The 18,563-nt window shown below is 34.7% G+C and overlaps 1 protein-coding gene across 1 annotated transcript; it reads left to right on the top strand.

The window, feature by feature from the left end:
* Positions 1-1,997: 1,997 nt before the first annotated feature.
* Positions 1,998-10,619, top strand: LOC112009729 (ABC transporter G family member 34). Its single transcript, XM_024042051.2, has 20 exons — positions 1,998-2,939; positions 3,044-3,164; positions 3,437-3,525; positions 3,779-3,863; positions 3,968-4,258; positions 4,361-4,451; positions 4,612-5,512; positions 5,655-5,815; positions 5,911-6,014; positions 6,150-6,315; positions 6,410-6,496; positions 7,086-7,222; positions 7,366-7,698; positions 7,849-8,139; positions 8,229-8,312; positions 8,505-8,638; positions 8,729-8,956; positions 9,119-9,290; positions 9,481-9,735; positions 9,841-10,619. Exons 1-20 carry the CDS (start codon positions 2,581-2,583, stop codon positions 10,108-10,110), a joined length of 4,359 nt encoding a protein of 1,452 aa, XP_023897819.1. The 5' UTR covers positions 1,998-2,580; the 3' UTR covers positions 10,111-10,619.
* Positions 10,620-18,563: the final 7,944 nt, after the last annotated feature.

Below are 18,563 nucleotides of genomic sequence, written 5' to 3'. Positions count from 1 at the left end.
TAAAAAATCTAACCGTTGAATTATGTATGGGTTTGGATAGGAGGGTAAGTTGCGGCGCGTTTCCTCTATGTGTTTTCTCCTTTTTTTTTTTTTTTTTTGCCGCACTTGTTGACTTTGGGGGACAAAATTTACTATGCGTGTACTGTGCGTGCACTGTTCACGTACTGTTCACGCAATATTTAATATTAAAAGTGGGTCCCACAATACTATTCACACATTTAAAAATTATTTTGCTACAGTATTTTCAGCAACAATCAGTTTTTATCAACTTTCAGCAACAATAAGTGCTATCCAAACGGACCCAATATGTTTTTTACTCTTTTAATACACTTGTCAAAATTTGTGTCAATAAGATATTATTTACTATATGATTTAGAAGCTTATATTTTATGTATAATTTTAAATTACAAAAACTTGTAATTTAAACCATTTATTGATGACATAGCTATAAATTTTTTATTTTCTAAAATTTTTGCAAGAATAAAAGATATAATTCAATGATAAATTTGTTAAAATTTACCTCTAATAAAAAAATCTTGAGTAAAATTGTAGTATAAAATTATAAAAAATTTTGTAACTAAAATTATTCTTAACAATCATGCACTTTTTAAGAATTTTAATAGAAGAGGCCTCTCCTTCTTCTATAGGGTCACTTTACAGGTCACTTTTTTTGGTTACCCACTCAAATCAGGTGCATTTGTTAGTTGCGTTCAAAAAAAGGCTTTCTAAGCCTTCAGTTGCTTTGACTGAGCAAATATCCAAAATCATTGTGCCGTATTGTAAGTCTTTGTAACCAAAAAAAAAAAAAATTGTGCCGTATTTTTAACATCAACAATGACAAATGCTCTTTCTCAAAAAAAAAAAACAATGCCAAATGCTGTTGTACAACTAATCTAACCTTTGAAAGTTACAGGTTCTCAAAAAAAAAAAAAAAAAACCTTTGAAAGTTACAGTAATAAATATTAAGTAAATTTTATTTGTGTTTAAAAAATGCCAATATGGATTTGAATTATTATTAATAATATGAATTGATTGGAATGAATTAACACCTATATGCTATATAAATTTCAACATGTGATAGATTTGAATTTTGAGTTGCTGCAAAAAATTTAAAATATTTTTTTCTTTTAATTTGAAATAAAAAGATTAAAAAAAAAATGTTGTCACATTTGATTATATTATATCTTGTTGATATATATATTTGGGAAAAGTTAACGAAAACTTAAGGGCATTAGTTTATGAAATATTTTTAGAAAATTTTTATTGAACAAGAAAAAAATTAATTGACTTTTTTGACAAATTTTTATATTTTCCATAGAAATGGTATTAAAATATTTCTAAAATACTAACTCATTAACAAATGCCTTAACGGCATTCATTAACAGGACCCTACATACTTTTAATGAGAGATAGGTGCAATGGTTCTGTCCATTTGTCTAATATTATCATTTTGTTAATATAAATTTTACGACAAATACTTTATAATTTTAACCTATGACATTCGCTCATAATAATTTTTTTTTATCATTAGGCTCAAGAGACCATAAATTTCTTATTAGACAATGAGAAATTTTATCGATTAAGCTAACTAAAACTTAGCTCAAACTCATCTTTTTTTTTTTTTTTTGGTTGAGAAAAGCTCAAACTCATCTTATTACTACGAAAACCATTATTTGCACTAGATAAGAATACTATTCAACATGTGTCATTATCTAGATTAGTCCAGCTACGCTGGACACTGCATCCAGAACCCAAGCCATGGGCAAGGGTCTTCTAGAAAGAAAATCACACAAAAAACTTAATATATAGGACATTAATTATAAGCGATTGCGTATTTTATTAGGTAAAAGTACTACAGCTGAAAAGGTAACTTGATGAGAGATTACGAATCCAGAGGAGCAGAAGCTTCTGTCTTCAAAGCATTGCCATTATGCTTGCTTTAGTTTAAGCTATATAAGCCAGCCAAGCGCTCATTTAAATTGACCCAAATCCCTGTTTTTGAGTCATATACCGGGATTTCAGTTCATTTTCCTCTCTCCCTTTTACTTTTTATTTTTTATTCATTATTACTGTTTATTACAGTATTAATATTCAGTCCCACCCTCCACTCCTTTTATTTTTCTAACCAAAGTTTAACAACCAGGGCACCACTCTCTCTCTCTCTCTCTCTCTCTAAAACTCACTACCATACTAGGATTCTTTCTCTATTTCTGCAAAAGCATACCTTTTCCTTTTTCCAACGACCAAGACTTTAACCTGAAAAAACCAGATTCAGAAATCAGATCGTAACTGAATATACATACATATATACATACACATATACGAAGAGAGTGAGTGTTCGTACAACACTTGTCACTCACGCATACTCATATCAATATCATTGTATGAAGGAGTATATGCTTGCGTGTAAAAATAGTTTCTGATTCTGTTTCTGCTTTGCTAAAAAAGCGCAGATATATATATATATATATGCATATATATGATTGGTATTGTAACTATAAAACAAACAAAAGCACATCTAAAAACAGAGACACCAGTGAGGAGTGTGTTGTTGTTGTTGTTTTAGATCGGTAAGTAGCAATGGCATCGGCTTTGGCGGGAGACGATCTCGCCAGGTCGACGAGCAGCCGGAGAAGCTGGGCTTCTGGGAGTTTCCGGGAAGTGTGGACGGCGCCGCCGGACGTGTTTAACCGGAGCGGTAGGCAAGACGATGACGAGGAAGAGTTGAGATGGGCGGCCATAGAGAGATTGCCTACCTATGATAGGCTGAGGAAAGGGATGCTCACGCAAGTTCTTGATAATGGCAAGGTTGTGCATGATGAAGTGGACGTTACGAATCTTGGGATGCAAGATAAGAAGCTGTTGATGGAGAGTATTCTTAAGGTTACTGAGGAAGACAATGAAAAGTTCCTTAGAAGACTCAGAGACAGAACTGACAGGTAGTTTTTTTTGTTTGTTTGTTTGTTTTGGATTTGGTTTTGATTTTGGCTATGGTTTTGGTTTTTGTGTGAATTAAGATTTTTGAGTTTGGTTTTAATGGCAGAGTTGGGATTGAGATTCCTAAGATTGAAGTTCGGTATGAACATGTGTCGGTGGAGGGAGATGTGTATGTTGGGAGTAGAGCACTTCCTACTCTGTTTAATGTTACTTTGAACACAATTGAGGTATTTTTGTTTTTTTGTTTTTGTTTTTTGGAAGTGAAATTGGATTCTGGTGTAGAGTTTTGTGAGAAACAGATATAAAAATTATTGGGCTGTTTTGTAATTATGACTAGAAGAATGAAAAAGTTAAAAAAAAAATAGTGTTTTTAAGTTATTGTTTTGATGATTCGGTTTGAAATCTTTGACAGTTTCTTTTATCTGGTTTAAAATTTTGTCACTAAGCTTTTGATAACAATTTTTTTTTTTTTGCCATTTCAATTTGTAATGGACAACAGAGTATTCTCGGATTGGTTCACCTTGCTCCATCGAAGAAGAGGAAAATCCAGATACTCAAAGATGTTAGTGGAATTGTTAAACCATCAAGGTATTTTTATGAAGTGCTAGTTGATTTACTGTTTTTTTTTTTAAAAATTTTTTAAAACCCTTTTGCCCAAATATGAAAGTGAATTTTCCAAGGTAATTCTTACCGGGTATATGGGCAAGATTAGTAAACTGATTTTTCATGCCTTGTATATGGTGAAATAGCCTTTTCTGGGTTGATAGCAAGCTTTGTGTTTGTTGCTATTGTTCTTATTTTGATTTTCTGGGATGAACTTTAACTGATATGGCAATTCCAGGATGACCCTACTTCTGGGTCCTCCAGGTGCAGGGAAAACAACCTTGTTGCAGGCACTTGCCGGGAAACTTGACAAGGATCTGAAGGTTTGTTTCCCATTCTATTGCTTTTATATGTGTCTCAATTTGAATAATCCTTTGTGTCTAAGATTAAATTTTATGGCCTACAAATGAATGAGAGTTCTGTACAGGTGTCTGGGAAAGTCACCTACTGTGGTCATGAATTCCATGAATTTGTTCCTCAAAGAACCTGTGCTTATATTGGTCAACTTGATCTTCACCATGGAGAAATGACCGTGAGAGAGACACTGGATTTCTCGGGACGCTGTCTAGGGGTTGGCACAAGGTATGAGATGTTGGTGGAACTCTCAAGAAGAGAGAGAGAAGCAGGAATTAAGCCCGATCCTGAGATTGATGCATTCATGAAGAACACAGCAATGGCAGGCCAAGAGACTAGTTTGGTTACTGATTATATTCTCAAGGTTTGCTGTCTCTATTTCATGTTGCTATGCCTTTTTTTTCTTTTTTCTTTTTGAACTCAACAAGAAAATTTAAAATATCTGACCTTTAAGAATCTTTAACAGATACTTGGACTGGATATTTGTGCTGATATTATGGTTGGAGATGAAATGAGAAGGGGTATCTCTGGTGGACAAAAGAAGCGTGTGACAACCGGTACGTATTTTGGACAAGCTTAAGTTGTTTATCATGAAATTAGGAGTCATTAATCTTACACAAAAGAATAATGTATCCAGTTCACATTCTTGTTTCTAGTATGTAAGCATTTGTAATGATTCATTACCAATTTTGATTGTGTTATTATAATTTGGTGCAGGGGAGATGTTGGTTGGACCAGCAAAGGCTCTTTTAATGGATGAAATATCGACAGGGTTGGACAGTTCTACCACTTTTCAGATTTGCAAGTACATGAGGCAAATGGTTCATATTATGGATGTGACTATGGTCATTTCTCTTCTACAGCCAGCACCAGAGACATTTGGTCTTTTTGATGACATTATCTTACTTTCAGAAGGACAAATAGTCTACCAAGGTCCAAGAGAAAATATCCTCGAGTTCTTTGAGCACGTGGGTTTCAAATGCCCCGATAGGAAAGGAGTTGCTGACTTTTTACAAGAAGTAACATCCAAGAAGGATCAAGAACAATATTGGTTCAAGAAGAACCACCCTTACAGATACATTTCAGTTTCTGAATTTGCCCAGGCCTTTGGCTCTTTTCACATAGGCCAACAGCTTGCAGCTGATCTTAGTGTTCCTTATGATAAATCTAGAGCGCACCCAGCTGCACTGGTGACAGAGAAGTATGGTATTTCAAATTGGGAACTATTCAGGGCTTGCTTTTCAAGGGAATGGCTGCTAATGAAGCGTAATTCTTTTGTTTATATATTCAAGACTACTCAGATAACAATCATGTCTATAATTGCCTTCACAGTTTTCCTTAGGACAGAAATGCCAGTGGGAACTGTTGCAGATGGAGGAAAATTTTTTGGAGCACTATTTTTCAGTCTGATTAATGTGATGTTCAACGGGATGGCTGAATTGGCAATGACTGTTTTCAGGCTTCCTGTCTTTTATAAACAAAGGGATTTCTTGTTCTATCCTGCATGGGCTTTTGGCTTACCCATTTGGGTCCTCAGGATCCCTCTATCATTCGTGGAATCAGGAATATGGATCATTCTTACCTACTACACAATTGGATTTGCTCCATCTGCTAGCAGGTAAATATGATTTTAAAATTTTGTCCCCGGCAATTTATTTGCTACTTTGTACTTACCAGTTGTTGGAATTGTATGTTTCAAACTTATGGGTTTATTAGTCGATGATTCTTTCATTAACACATTTCTTCCCTTATTACTTCAGGTTTTTCCGACAGTTCTTGGCATTCTTTGGCATACATCAAATGGCACTGTCCCTTTTTCGGTTCATTGCTGCAGTTGGAAGAACACAAGTTGTTGCAAATACGCTGGGTACCTTCACCTTGCTTTTGGTTTTTGTGCTTGGAGGATTCATCATCGCCAAAAGTAATTCATCTCTTTCCAATCCAGCTGTCAGTGTATTTCAATGTTGATTTATTTGATTAAGAAAAATGACTCCTCTTTAACTTTTTGGCCTGCAGATGACATTGAGCCATGGATGATATGGGGCTACTATATTTCTCCTATGATGTACGGACAAAATGCCATAGTGATGAATGAATTTCTTGATAAAAGATGGAGTGCGGTAAGATATATTCATAGTTTAATTGTTTTCATATGTAAATTTCAGATTTGCATCCACTTTCCATACTTGCATATGCAAATTCATTTTCAACACCAAAAGCCATCATGGAAATTTAACAAAATTTATCTATTGCAGCCCAATACTGACCCTAGATATAATGCACCAACAGTTGGAACGGTCCTTCTCAAGTCCAGAGGTTTCTATACCGAAGACTATTGGTTCTGGATTTGTGTTGGAGCACTTTTTGGATTTTCTCTTCTCTTCAATGTGTTATTTATTGCAGCATTGACTTACCTGAATCGTAAGTGATCTTATCTCATTCCTACTCAGAGTTTCTTTTATAGGGAAATGAAATTTCAGAGTTGACAAATCCTTGTGTGAAAAATGAATTTCAGCTCTGGGTGATTCAAAAGCCGTCATTGCGGATGATGAAAATGACAAGAAGAATAAAGATTCATCCTCCAGACAACATGGAACAGAAGGTTTATCTTTGACCTTTCTCCTTTAATTTTCATGATTTCCTAATTTCAATGTTTTTACTGGTATTTAGTCAAAATTAACTCATATAGTGACAACAGTAATTCTATTTCAATTAGAGAGATCAAAATTTAACATGTTGTTTTGTAACAACCAAAATATTATCTTGAAGAAGCTTGCATTAGCTTGATGGTTCATCACATCTCTGCACAAAATACAGTTCACTATGCAACCATGAGTTTAGTTGTAACACCTTTAAGCAAGAGAGGTGGTGGGTTTAATGCAGTTACACAACATTAGAAATTAGAACAACAGAAATACTGATGCATTTTTCGCAGATGGTTTTCTACTTATTACTTATAAATAATGATGGTTTTTTACTTATTAAAACAGAAAAATCTTTTAACTTTGAAGAAATATTTTTGCCTTCTCCTAGAGATGGAAGATAATGCAAAAAAAGGGGCTAAAATATGCCACATGATTTTAAATTTTGAGAAGAAGAATCAACAATAGAAACAAGCATGCATGCTTGTTTCAGTGTTTAAATGAAGCTATCTTCCTCTAGATGCCTGAACATTTGTGAAACAATTACAGGTATTGATATGGCTGTGAGAACTTCTTCAGAAATTGTTGGTGCTTCACATAGTGCTCCAAAAAGGGGAATGGTTTTGCCCTTCCAACCCCTTTCACTTGCCTTTAACCATGTGAATTACTACGTGGATATGCCTGCTGTAAGTAACCTATTTTTAAATGTTCTGGTAAATTAATTTAGGCTTTCATTCACATTGTGGAATATCAAATGTCACTTTAAGTTCTTTTCAAAATTTTGTTATACCTACCAAATGCTTATGTAAATTTTGGTCTTTCATACCAGGCAATGAAGACTCAAGGAGTTGAAGAAGATCGTCTTCAACTGCTACGAGATGTTTGTGGTGCTTTCAGACCAGGAATATTGACGGCACTTGTGGGCGTCAGTGGTGCTGGGAAGACAACCCTTATGGATGTGTTAGCTGGAAGAAAGACCGGTGGATACATTGAAGGAACCATCAACATCTCTGGTTACCCTAAGAACCAAGCAACCTTTGCTCGGGTTAGTGGTTACTGCGAACAGAATGACATTCATTCACCAAATGTTACTGTCTATGAATCTCTCCTATATTCAGCTTGGCTCCGTCTCTCTTCAGATGTAAAGACACAAACACGAAAGGTATGTTGCATGGTCTTCTAGAATCATCTTTCTAGACCTCTGTACATATTCATTTGGTTCTAAACACCCTGTCTGGATTCCTATTGCTTAAGGATCCAAGTTCTAAGTGTGTAATTTAATTTGTATATTTATTTTTTGTTTTTGGTATAGATGTTTGTAGATGAAGTTATGGAGTTGGTTGAGCTTAAACCAATAAGAGACGCTCTAGTTGGCCTTCCAGGAGTTGATGGTCTTTCAACAGAACAAAGGAAGAGGCTGACAATAGCTGTGGAGCTTGTTGCTAACCCCTCTATCATCTTCATGGACGAACCAACATCTGGTCTTGATGCCAGAGCTGCTGCTATTGTTATGCGTACTGTGAGGAATACAGTGGATACTGGGAGAACTGTTGTATGCACAATCCACCAGCCTAGCATAGACATTTTTGAAGCTTTTGATGAGGTACAGCTCACTTTTCTTAATTTTGTTAAAGTTTTTCACTTACATGTTTCTTATGTATCTATGTTGCAATATGTTTGTGGCTCTTGTAGCTATTGCTGATGAAAAGAGGAGGACAAGTCATTTATGCTGGACCTCTCGGTCGCCATTCTCACAAGCTGATAGAATATTTTGAAGTGAGTATCTTTTTTCATGCTTCTTTTTTTTTTTTTTTTTTTTAATGTTTGCTTCATCAAATGATAAGAGTTTTTCCATATCTCTAATGTCTATACATATGCTCTTCATTTACACTTCAACCGATTGTGCTCTCTCTTGGGATTGACCAGCAGGTATTTTGCTAATTATTGATTAATATCTATCTATGCTAGGCTGTCCCAGGAGTCACTAAGATTAGGGATGGTTATAATCCTGCCACATGGATGCTTGAAGTCACTGCTCCTACAGTTGAGACTCATCTTAATGTGGATTTTGCTGACATTTATGCCAATTCCCCACTTTGTCTGTAAGTTATAATTATTTTGATAATAAGTTTTTTCCTTCGTTCCCGGGATTTCAGGCACTGTGATTCTAATTTCTTTCAACATTCTTTCAGGAGGAATCAGGAACTTATCAAAGAGCTAAGTACTCCAGTGCCAGGCTCCAGCGACCTCTACTTCCCAACCAAATACTCTCAACCATTCAGTGTTCAGTGCAAAGCTTGTTTCTGGAAGCAACATTGGTCTTATTGGAGAAACCCTCAGTACAATGCCATCCGGTTCTTCATGACAATAGTCATTGGTGCATTATTTGGTCTAATCTTCTGGGACAAGGGACAAAAGACGTAAGTCTTGAACTTTTTCTTGAATTGATTATTTTAGTTTTCTATCGTTTAAAGGGTTGCATGAAATCTAGACTGGGATCTATTTGATTAAAGCACTAATGCTTAATCTTAATTTTCATTGGTACTTTTATCAGATGTCAACTCTAATTGTTTTTTTAACAGGGCCAAACAACAAGACTTGATGAATCTTTTGGGAGCCATGTATGCTGCTGTGCTTTTCCTTGGAGCCACAAATGCTTCTGCTGTGCAGTCTGTTGTTGCCATTGAGAGGACAGTTTTCTACCGTGAAAGAGCAGCTGGGATGTATTCTGCCTTGCCTTATGCATTTTCTCAGGTAACTCAAATGCAATTTGTCTCTTTCTAGTAGGACTGTAATTCCAAATTGACCACAGAATGGATCTTGCCATCAAGAAAACTTAATTTCTTTTTTGTTGAGAATCAAGAAAATTTAATTTGAAATATGTAATTCTATTACAGAAGTATGCTATTTTATACTGGGCTAAGGCACTATCCTAATTATGCAGGTGGCCATTGAGACGATTTATACTGCAATTCAAACTATTGTTTACACTCTTCTCCTTTACTCTATGATCGGGTTTGAGTGGAAGGCAACGAAGTTCTTTTGGTTCTACTACTACATATTTACATGCTTTGTCTACTTCACATTGTACGGGATGATGGTTGTTGCACTGACGCCAGGCCACCAAATTGCTGCCATTTGTATGTCATTCTTCCTCAGTTTCTGGAATTTGTTCTCCGGTTTCCTCCTTCCCAGGCCGGTAAGTTATTCTAACTCAATATATGTTAAATTCAAACACTCGGTTATGTCTTTATAATCTACTCTCTCTTTGCATACAAAACTCACTATTGCCTACACATTACAGCAAATCCCAATATGGTGGAGGTGGTACTACTGGGCTTCTCCTGTGGCTTGGACACTATATGGTCTTGTAACCTCTCAAGTTGGTGACAAAAATGCTCCGCTTGAGATACCTGAAGCAGGTAGCATGCAATTGAAAGAGTACCTCAAAGTAAGCTTGGGTTTCGAATATGACTTCCTTCCAGCTGTTGCAGTGGCCCATCTTGGCTTTGTTCTCATCTTCTTCTTTGTGTTTGCCTATGGCATCAAGTTCCTCAACTTCCAAAGGAGATGACTTGCTTGAGTTATACGAGTTCAAATCTTCTGTACCATTTTTTGTATACCACTCTATGTTCCCCAATCAGTATTTGCCATATTTTCATTTTACTTTCCTTATAAAATAACTAAGTTTAAAATGGAAAGTAATCATACACATGGTAAGTAGTGATTGGTGGAACAAAAAGTGGTACACAAAAAGTGGTACAGAGGATTTGCATTCGAGTTATACACACTAGTCTAACAATATGTTTGGGAGTTTGTAAAGGAATGAAATAGGTGAATTTTGAAGGAAAGGAATACATTGTTCTTTTTCTAGTATTCTTTGGAGTTTATAAGGGAGGTTAGGAAATGAAATAAATAATATTTTTTACTCTTATGCTCATTATGTTTTATTTGTATTTATAGAAACAAGGATAAAAACATAATTCTTTCTCAACCAATGGGGAGAGTTAATGGTTTACTTCACTTTTGAGTGGAAGGCTTATAATTGAATGGAATGGTCCATCATAGTTTCTTCCTTCTGAACTCCCTGTATTATGTCTTATTTCCTTTCCTTTCTCATACAGTAGGAAAGCAGTTGTGTAAAAAAGTGGGAAGCAAAACAGCTACCTCCTTTTTTTTTTTTGTAATGTATATATATATAATATATATATATATATATATATTTTTCCATCTCGTGTATTTGTATTCTTTTCTCTGGTTGTCAATAAAAGTGGCTAATGTCCGTTAATTTGTGCTGCAGTATAAATAGAACCACCAAAATGATTTGGTGCAAAAAGAACATTATATTCTTAATTTACTGTCACATATTCTTTTATGGCTTTGATAAATTCAGTTGGCTCTATTTCGTTTTATTTTCCTGATGATTTTTCCGTTTCATGGAAAGCTGACACTTCACTTGGAAGGAACTTCCTTTGAAGTGTTTAAATGCAGAAAGAGGTGTGACACAACACCCCTGAATCTTAGTGGTAGGGACTAAGCGACAATATTGCCTTTCATTTCTTTTGAGATGTACATCACATTCTACCAAGTACCAAGTAAGGAATTATAACTAATCTATAATACTAAGTACTAAATAACTGATTGCATTTAACTTTTCGGTTGTACCAAAATGCCCTTACACAATGGTTAAAAACTGCTGTAATTAATGGGGGCAAATAAGTCACATTATTAATTTCCAAACTCCTTCCTTTTAGATAAACTTCCTCTCCTACCACACATATTCAAATTAAACGGTTTCAAACAGTTTCCTCCATCCACGTCTCTCACTAACTCATGTTCAAATAAATAACATAACTGAACTCACTTCTATTCAAAAAGATTTAACAAAACTGAATTCTTCTTCAATCTTCAAACAAAAATAAATGGCGATGGCTTGGAAATTCTACAAGGAATGATCAGGATAGTGTTTGTAATCAATTGGAGGTCTGTTAATCCCCCCCCCCCCCCCCCCACCTGGACTTGCCTTACCTCGCTCCACTGTAATGGTGGAGTGGGGATGGGGCAAGATTTTTACCCAGCACCCCGAGGTGAGGTGTGGGCCTCGTCAATAGGCCGGGCCGGGCCGACCCGGCCCATTTTTACTCGGCCCGTGGGTCTAATGGGCTGGGCTTAACGGGTTGTTGACTAGTCAATGGGCTGGGTCGGGCCGGGTTGGATGAAAAACCCTAGCCCATGGCCCTACCCATGGGCAATGCCCATTTGGGCTTTAGCGGGCTAGGCTAGTGAGGTGGGTTTAATGGGCTACCCATGGGCTTTTTTAACGGGTCTTCAGTAGGGTTATAAAAATTTAACAAAAAAAATTATAATTATATATTATTACAAACTATCAAATTGAACAATTAAATCTACTAAAAAGATTCTATTAAAAAAAAAATACTAAGACATCCTTGTTAAAAAGGTACTAAAATAAGATTAATTAACTTGTATTGATAAGAATAAATAAGTACATTGAAATTTTCGTGAATATATTAGACTGAAAATAGTTGCATCACTACAAAATGTGTACATCCCAACTAGGTTGGCACCCACACCCTTGATTCTTCAAATATTTCCTTTAAGTAAGCATTAGTAAAGGAAATATATGAAGAATCAAATATTTGATTCTTCATATATTTCCTTTAAGAATGCTTACTGTAAGGAAAGAATTTTGTTCCATGAGAATGACCAACGGTAAGCTTTTTTATTTTTATTTTTTTATTTATTTTATTTTTTTATTTTTAAGGAATTTCTTCTATAATTGTAACTTGTAAGTTGTAAGGAAAGAATTAGAATTTATCAAAGGAAAGAATGACTTTCTTTCTAGAGGCACAGAGGTAGGGCAACGGTCATCTTAGTAACTTAGTTTTAAAAATCAAAACTACTAGACTAATACCAAAATATATATATATATATATTTATTATACACATTGTATCACAATCACTCGATATATTTAGTGGTTAGGTGTGTGGTCTTAAAGTTTTTATAATGTCTAAAGTTCAATCCCTCACCCACCCAACCCCCAAATTATTTTGTTATGAATTTTGGGCAATGAGTCAGGCTAACGGGTCGGGCTAATGGGCTGGGCTAACAGGCCGGCCCACTGGGTGCCCATGGGTGAAGAAACTAACCCATAGCCTGTTTCATTGGGCTACTAGGCTACCCACGGGCTTCAATATTACCGGGCTGGGCTGCCTATTAGCCTGGTGGGCTAGCGGGCTATTGGGCCAGCCCATGGGTCATGGGCTATTTGATGACCCTTAGGCAGGATGGATTTAGACTTTTTAGCCTTACCTTGCTCTATTAGTGTTAAAGATTTAGTTAGTATTACTAAGCATTTAAATACATGAATATTAAGACTTTTTGTTTTATTGTGAGATTGTCTTGTTCAACACTTTGGATAATATTATTCATTCCTTACTAAAAATTAGATTGATTTGATGTAATAAATTTAATTGTATATTTTACTTACTCACTTTTCAAAACACCTTACATCAAATTATTTATTTTAATATAGGAATATACTTTTCTATTTTACATACTCATTTTTCAAAACACCCAATATCATATTATCTATTTTATACTATATTTTATTAAAATATAATTTCTTTATCAATTTTTTTTATTATCCCAAATCATATTTCTCTCATTATCAACCAAAAACCATTGCCTCAATCTAAAGAATTGCTAAAATATTCATATGCATAGTTACAAAAAGGTTGTAAATTTACACAGTTATTGTAACACAAATGTATTTTTGCACTATACATAAACTGATGTGGAGCAAATTTAGAATCCTATGCTATTTTACAACAATTGATGCAAATACTTTTACAATAATATCAAATATTGTAGTGAAAGGAGGCCAAGATTTTTGGAAGAGGGGGTCAAATATAAAATAATAGAAAATAACTACTTTTTCCAGGGAAAATTGCAAATTAACACCAATTCCCAAACAATTTCGTTAATTAGCAATGTTTCCAAACTATTTAGGAAACTAGCATTTCCAGTTTAACACACTCGATTTCCCTGTTGCAAATCAAGTCTCTAAGACTCGAGTTATATGAAAATTCAACATGGAACTTGAGTTTTAGAAACTTGAGTTCCAAACCAATTCATCAAAAACCAAACCAAAAGACCCAAATCCAAATCACAAGTTCCAGTTTTTGCAGTTCATCAAAAAATCAAAATAGCCACGAAGACCTAAATCCACAAGTTCTAGTTCTGTTGTTCATCAAAAACCAAACAAAAACACAACCCCATGAAGACCCAAATCCATGAAGGAGGTTGTTTCCTAAAGAAGAATCTGACCAAACCCCACGAAGACCTACGGTAGTTTCGATCTCGGTGCCAGCCTCTTAGCTCGAGTTTGTTGATCTTGGTACCGGTGTCTCTTTGGTATTGTTGAATCAAACCAGGTGTCTCTCTGTCTCTCTGGTATGTCTCTCTGTCTCTTTGGTATTGTTGCTTTTTTCTAGGTGTGTAGGGAACTCGAGTTTCTCGAAGTCGAGTTGCTACAATAAAATCAAGTCTCATAGTCTCGAGATGTTAGTTTCCTATATAATTTGGAAATGTTGCTAACTAACAAAATTGTCTAGAAACTAGTGTTAGTTTGCAATTTTTCCCACTTTTTCCCCTTAAAGCTAGGGGGCTGGGCCCCTTTGGCCTCCACTTGGTTCATTCATGCATAAGCTCGAATTGCGCGTGTTTTCTCATAAGATTTATCATGGATAAGATGAAGTTCGATAGGATTTCATACATGTTTTCTCATGAGATTTATCATGGATAAGATGAAGTCGGATAGGATTTCATATTTTTCTTCAGTGCAGTAACATACCCAATAATGGTCAACTTTTTTATATTGGGGTAATTGTCTAAAAATCTTGCCACGAGAAAAAATTCATTCGACCATCCATGTTCTAATTCATCCACTTTCACCAATTGAGATGACCCTAGAAAACTATTTTGAATCATGTCATATCTTGGATCATAATGTAAGCAAACATGCCTTAACTGAGGGAAACAAACTGACTTCATCTTCACATCCCAAACCACATTATGTACATGAAATTCAACGTCCCACAACTCAAGCACTTTCAACTTTGATGATTGAGAGATCATATGGTAGAATGGCAATTTGAAATATAAAACTTTTAGAATCTCAACATCCTTGTTCTCACCAAGATTAAGATGGTTACACTTGAGCACAAAATATTCAGATCCCTTAACACTACAAACAACTTGATTTTTTTCAACATATTTTTATCCACAGTCACTAAAAATTGTTGATAGAAGCTTTTATTTTCTACAGTTATGCACAACTCTGGAGGCATGGAGTAAATCTGAAGAAATTAGCATACTTATTTCAATAGTTATGCATAATTGTTGAGGTAAGTGTTAAAAATAAAGGGGCTCCTTTTCTAGTGTTTTTTTCCCCTTTAAAAAAGAGTCTAAAAAATACTTAAATTGGGAAAAATTTTATCAATGGGTTGATGAATGTAGAAAAAATAATTAGATATTTTATCAACAATTTTGTAAACGTAGAAAATCAGTAACACCAGGAAGCTACAGCTTACAAGCCAAAGGATTCTCACTTTCTATCTTTCTCTCTAAAATTCTTTGTCTAATTCTCACACACACGTACAAATGCAAAGGTTTTTCTTTTTTTCATTTTTCAAAGTGGCATTTGTTTCCCTTTCTCTTCCTCTCTCTCTAACGCTTTCCTCTCTCTCTCTCTCTCTCTCTCTCAGAAAAACCTAATTCCATTTTTCCCATTTGGTAGATTGATTTCCTTCGATTTTGGCTGTTCGGATGGAAATTTGTCAAATCTTGAGGCTTTGGTAAGTGATTTTCTATATCTATTTGTGTTTTGTAGTTCTATTTCTTTTTTTCAATGTTTGAGAGTCTCTGTATTTGATTGAGAACCTAAAGCACTTGGAGAATTTTGAATTTTGTGGTTTTTGTTTGAATTTTTTCTTGAATAGAGCATTGAATTCGAAATGCTATGCCAAACTTGGTTGTGAGAAGAATAGATTGGTGAAAATTAAGGCTTACATGAAAATTAGGGCTTAAATTGGATGTTTGGGAGATGAGGAAATCAAACATGTTGAAACTAAGATCAAACTTGGTAAAATCACCATTTTCATAGTTTTTCTTTATTTATTTTTAATACTAAGATTGAGGTGCATGATTCTGGATTTAAAAAATTTTATATATTTATTTTGAATAATTGTTTTAATTTTTGCCTATCATGATGCTCTTACTCAGCTCATTCTAATGATTTTTGGAATTGCACTTTGTTACAAATCAACTTGTTCTTTAAGTTTCAAATCTATGTTGTTGGATTTCTCATTGGTCACATAATATAGATTTAAGATATCGTCATCATGTTCAAGAATAAAGACAAGAAGTTTGTTTAAATCCAATATTTAAGAAGGGGTGCAATTTGACTTGTATAAAAATAAAAAAAGATGAGGTGCAATTTGTCCAATATGTTGTCCGTAGAAACTACTAATTGTATCTATCTGTCAAAATTCAAATGCTTGAATAAGTATAAATTAAAAAATGACTTGAATGAGTATAAAATTGCATGTATGTAGATCTAGAACTCTGGTGAATGTTGTGAGAGACCTCGTCCCCGGCCCGTTTTTAGGATATTGGGCCAAACCCACGTGAATGGGTAGAGTCATGTTATTGCCTCTCAAAATGGAGGTTCGACTAGATATATTTACCCCTTTAGATTAAGGGTTTTACAATGGAGTCACCACTTATTTAATTATTGGGATAAATAAGAAAACCAAAATTGAAAAATTCCTCATTTTATTAATTTGAAATTGAATTTACATTGATCATATGAAATTACATAGTTTTGATCCTAGATATAATCTAAGATAAAGTACATGGCTTTGTTTCCTAGATACAATCTAAAAAATTGAAAATTACATGGACAAGTATTCGATTTACTAACCCTTGATCTAAGCTCAGAAGCTATGTTATAAGGTGGGAAGGTGTTAGGCACCCACCTTGCTCGGTGAAACCAATCTTCTAGACAATAGTGGCCAACATTCGTATCATATCATCCAATATGTCAATCAATTTACATGTTGAATTTAAAGTGTGTGCATGTGATAAACCCTAATTCAATTTATTAAGCATTTCATTTGGATTGAGTGTATGGTGATATCCTAAATTCAAGGACTTGAAAGAATTATGAAACAAACATGTTTTTCATATTTTTGATGTGGATTTAAGATCAAAACTAGTGTTTATGCATGAACATATGATGAACAACCAAAAATATGTGATGAACACATAAGAACATTTAAGAACATTCAAACATATTCAAGAGAATTTAAATAATTACTATCATGCTTTAATCTTAAATTCTTATCATGACATCACAAAAAACAAGTTAGGGAAATGAATTATACCTTCATGCAATATCCATACGGTGGAAGAGGAGACTCTTGATAGAGGTCCTAAAGGTGGAGGAAAAGAAGAGCTCGAAGAAGAAGAATGAGTCTCACTCAATATCTTGAGTCTTAGGGAAACCAAGATATGACAAGACTATTCAACTTCACTAAAACTCAAGAGAGGAGAAGAGAAGGGGTTTTCGTGTGTCATGGAATTAAGGAGAGGGAGGGTTTATATAGTAGTAGTGGAGGAAATATGAATGGAAGGTCATTTAATGAGGGTTGACAAAGAATCATGAACCTAGATCTCATTTTAGCTTTGGGAAAAATATGATGCATTAAATGGAAAGATTGGTGGAAGTGAGGAACAAGCCAAAATTCGGTTTTCCCGTAGCTGCTGTAACAGCCTATAAAGCCAACTTTGAAAAATCATATCTGACTCATTTCTGATCGAAATTGTCTCGTTCTTGTACTCAAATTGCAGCTCCGGATGTCTAGTTTCTGAAAAAACTAACCTCATTCACAGATTCAAAATATTCTGAGAGATATTGATGAAATGGTGAGCAAAGGTCATTAGTTAGAAAATAGTTTCAGCACAATTAACATTAATAGGTCTCAAATTAGCTCCCAATTAACATTAAATGGCTCCAATCACTCTCATTTCAGACTTAATTGGTTCTAAATTTACTCTAATTAAAAGATAATTGCACAAATTATTCATTGAATAATTAATGTTTAACTATCTAATTAATTAGATGTATGCAACTCCACCATAAAATATAGTCCTAACCAATCAAATTATGACACATCATTGATCTCAAATTGATTACACTTATAACCAATTGAAATCAATTGTTCATAATCACATATAGTCGGACTCAATTTGTGATAGTGCATCTCGGCCATTAAAATTTGATTTGATGATAACTTTCAATCGGGTGGTCTGATTAGAGCTTATGACCAGTCGATTTGATCATTATAACATCAAGATCATTTTAATGAAATGAGATTAAAGATCTAATGGTCAGAATCAAGATGCATATTTCCAAGGCAAAATTACCCTTTTACCCTCCAAGCGAGGTTAAATGCGGGTTGCAAAATAGGGTGTCAACAGAATGCCCCTCATTGGCAGAGCTTGAAAAGTGAATGTCAATGTATGAAAGAGACACCTAGCTTTGCAATCAGTATTTAACCGTGGTGAAGGTATGATACATGCAGACGGGCATGTTGTGGATCAAAATGTGGACCGAATCTTAGGGGAGATTACCTATGTTCCTCTTGGTGAGAGGATCAGGTCCAAACGTAGTTCATACATACAGCCTTTTTTTTTTTTTTTGGGAAAATAAATGAGGACAAGATATGTTTACTAGTGGTCACGACAAAATGAGAATTTCAGTTGTGATCTTGAATTTTGGACATGCTTCCCAGAGGTCCGATGGATTTGAAGTTTTGGATGTACTTTCCAGAGGTTCATGGATTTGAAATTTGGATGTGCTTTCCAGAAGTCCGATGGATTTGAGAGACATTATTTATACCAATGTTTGTGGGGCTTCTACTCTAGTACCTGCAAAATAAATA

This window comes from Quercus suber, unplaced genomic scaffold (assembly GCF_002906115.3).
Source record: "Quercus suber isolate HL8 unplaced genomic scaffold, Cork oak 2.0 scaffold_195, whole genome shotgun sequence".
Lineage (NCBI taxonomy): Eukaryota > Viridiplantae > Streptophyta > Magnoliopsida > Fagales > Fagaceae > Quercus > Quercus suber.
The sequence above is the reverse complement of the archived record's forward strand: the minus strand, read 5'-3'. Positions and strand labels throughout refer to the sequence as shown.